The sequence below is a fragment of the Lontra canadensis genome, unplaced genomic scaffold, assembly GCF_010015895.1.
Source record: "Lontra canadensis isolate GAN:19392208 unplaced genomic scaffold, GSC_riverotter_1.0 scaffold27, whole genome shotgun sequence".
Taxonomy (NCBI): domain Eukaryota; kingdom Metazoa; phylum Chordata; class Mammalia; order Carnivora; family Mustelidae; genus Lontra; species Lontra canadensis.
In genome coordinates this window covers 3,669,504-3,672,691 of record NW_022631021.1, presented here as the reverse complement: position 1 = coordinate 3,672,691, position 3,188 = coordinate 3,669,504, and the positions used below count along the sequence as shown (strand labels likewise).

Genomic DNA, 3,188 nt, shown 5'->3' with positions numbered 1-3,188 from the left:
ATAATTTCCCATTTGAATTTACATAACATGGGGTTCCCCCAGCTTTATTGAAGTATAATTAACAAAAGTTGTGTATATTTAACTGTACGGTTTGATTTTTTGTTATTCAGTAGATATATACTGATTCAATATATTGCATGTTTAACTTTGATTTTGTATGTTGTTCAAAGATTTTTATTGATTCCAAAGGAAGGGTACTTTGCAACACATTGGAACCCATGGGTAGTTCCTGCAACTGAACTGAGCTGAAGGCAGACGCCTAACTGAGAGCCACCCAGGTGCTCCCTTAATGGAGCTATAACTGACATACAACATATTAGTTTTAGGTGTATGACATAATAATTCCATAGTTGTATTGTTAAAAAAAAAAATCCAACCAAGCAAATAACTTCTGAATAAGACATAGAATTCTCTTAAAGTACCTGGGAGGGAGATGGGCCCTGTTCAATCAGAACCATGATTTTTAAGTCACCCTTTCCTCAAGGATTAGCAATCTGATGAAGGATAAAGGAGCCTAAATTCTGCGTTTGGGAATCTATGGTCACTATTTAATATATGCGTTTTTGTCCCAGTCCCACCACTTCCACATATATAAAAACGGAAATAACTGCATCTTCCTCACAGAGTTGTCATAAAGTACTTAGACCACAATTTAAGTTGTATTAGCTGGTTGGCCCTACAGAAGTGATCCTCATACAGGGGGATCCAGTGCTGGGGAACATGTATCTCTTTGAACTATACCTAATGCTAGTGAGCAATGTGCCTTTCATAACCCCACAGTTGTGTTCCATTTATTATCAGGAAAATGATGTAACTCAAAGAAGGCCTGTGTTGTAATCGAGGTTCCTCTCCACCTTAGACCTGACAACACCAAACAGCCCGGCGGGAGGTTGGTGCCAGGCACTGCTAGGAGGCCATTGGCCCGCCCGGATTTGAGGGAGCCAATCGCCAAGCACTCCTCGAGAGGGCGGAGCCTGCGCAGGGACCAACCAGGCCTGTGCGCAGACTGCGAGCGGTCTTGTCCCGCCTCCCGGCCACGTGGGGTTCTCTCTTCCTGCGGATCCGGTCCTGGGTACGAGCAATGGCGCCTTTCAGGATGAAGACCCAGCACGAATCCTACAGCCCAGGAGCTGGCAAGAAGTGTTCCCTTTCCAGGAATTGGCTCCTTATGCACACTCAGAAGTACTGGTGTAAGTTTAAGCACTTTCTGAAGCCATCAGTGCTGAACGTGGAGGCACGTCTGCTGGAAAAGATTTTCGGTGAGTACAGTGAAATCTTTACCCCTCGGCCCCACCTGGGTCACTGGTGACCTCCCTGAGCCACGCACTGCACACCTAAGGCAGTGGCTAGTGTCCTGTAAGCCAGTGCCCCACTGACTTCCTTCGCCTGGCCCCCAAGCTCCGTGTTTTGTCCAAGCCCCCCCCCCCCGCGCCGGCCCCCCTTAATCCCTCGGGAATCTCCCATTCTCCACAGGTCCAAGCAGAGTCCTTCTCCCGGGGTTCGAACGGGAGTTCAAAGTCGTGCTCCAGATGAGAAAGCCCAACTCCGAGGGCAAGGTTGAAATCTTCATCCTGGGGAGACGCCGGTACCGCAAGCGTGCCAAAAGGCTGATTCGCATTTTGGCCACGAAGCCCCGAAGGAAGTCGTGTGAAGGTAAGGAGCATCATACGCCTCCGCACTAAGTGCTGCAGGCCTAGGCTAACAACGTTCCTAAGGGAACTTTCACTTCCACCACTCCCCTCCCGCAAGCCTGGGACTCCTTCACATCTGGGGCTGCTAGGATTCCCGGGTTTCCAGGGGAGTCACAGAAAACCCAGAATACAGCGCTGTGGGAGACAGTTGGCAAACCCAAGGAAGGAAGAGCCTTTAGGAACCTCCTACCCCATTCCCATCCCACCTGTCTGCCTGCCTGATCTCCCTTTTCAGAAGCTGGGAAGGAAGCCATCTGGACTCCACTTAGTGAGAGAAAACTCGAGCCTGGGAGGTCTTGTACTCAATGATGAATTAGAATGAACCCAAGAGCATTGTAAAAATGCAGATTGCTCACCACTACTTCCCTCCAAGCTCACCCCGGAGTTAGGCATATTGGCAAACTAAAATTTCTCTGTTCCTCAGTCTCCTCACCTATAAAATAGGTCTAGTCATAGTGGCCTTCATATAGGCTTTTTCCCAAGGATTAAATGAATGAATACAATAAAGCACTTAGAATACATAGAAAATACTTGATAAATATGAGCTATCATTATTTTATCGGGCGTTCTGGGTGCTTCTGATGTAGGTGGTCTGCTCTAAGGTGACCAGTAAGTCAGTCTACCAGTAAGGTAGACTCGGCAGTGTTTTCTGTGGAGTCGCTTTCCCTGTGTGTCCTGTGTGTTCTCCAGGGCAGTATACTTGCTCAATTCCATGCTTTCCTTCCAGGCATAATGATGCTCAGCCTGGAAACCATGAAGTCTCTTGAAAAAGAGAATGTTCACTCCAGTGCTTTCCTCTCCACCACAGTGATGAACAGCCTGGATGAAGCCATGCAGTCGCTGGAAATAGGTCAGGAGACTGTCCAGGAACCTGTTACCAAAACAGTGTGAATTTTGTGATGAAATTCTCAGTGCAGGGGCATCAGCCTGGGTCAGGAGCCTTATGCTTAGAGACCCATTCTGAACTCTTTTGTTCCTGTGGCTAAGGGGAAATAAGTATTGTTAGTGGTCTACATAACTTTTTGCTGCATAGACAGCTGTTTAAAGATTCAAACATGAGTTATAATAAAAAAAAAAAACTTTAAAAAAATAGATGTAGATTAGTATTGTCAAGAAGGCAGTCTTGCTTTTGCACACTCCAAGATGGGAAAGAGTTAGGAATTAACAAATGGTTGGTTCTGCTTTTTCATAGTGTTCTGTATTAGGTGGGTGTGACTAGGATCTTTAATGTTCCAGGGAGCTTTTGTAGATAAGGAAGAACTTTACTGTTTATTCTTTCATTAATGCTGATTTTGAAAAAAAAATCTGATATTATATACTAAATATACTGATATTAAACAAGCTTTGTAAACCCAATTGTTAAGTGTTGAAACATTGATGACAAGCCGATTCCATTCTCTTTGGCGTTTAGTTAGAAATCTGTTAGGTTTCTTTTGTTGTCTTTTTTAATAGCTTAAGTGGAAAAACACATTAGTACCAAATTTATTATGACTAGAA

General features: G+C 45.0%; 1 protein-coding gene across 1 annotated transcript; it reads left to right on the top strand.

The window, feature by feature from the left end:
* The first annotated feature begins 1,014 nt into the window (after window positions 1-1,014).
* On the top strand, window positions 1,015-2,974 carry LOC116871620 (developmental pluripotency-associated 5 protein-like). The gene is made up of 3 exons (XM_032864367.1): window positions 1,015-1,259; window positions 1,474-1,653; window positions 2,419-2,974. The coding sequence occupies exons 1-3, from the start codon at window positions 1,082-1,084 to the stop codon at window positions 2,580-2,582; spliced, it is 522 nt and encodes a 173-aa protein (XP_032720258.1). The 5' UTR covers window positions 1,015-1,081; the 3' UTR covers window positions 2,583-2,974.
* The last annotated feature ends 214 nt before the right edge of the window (window positions 2,975-3,188 follow it).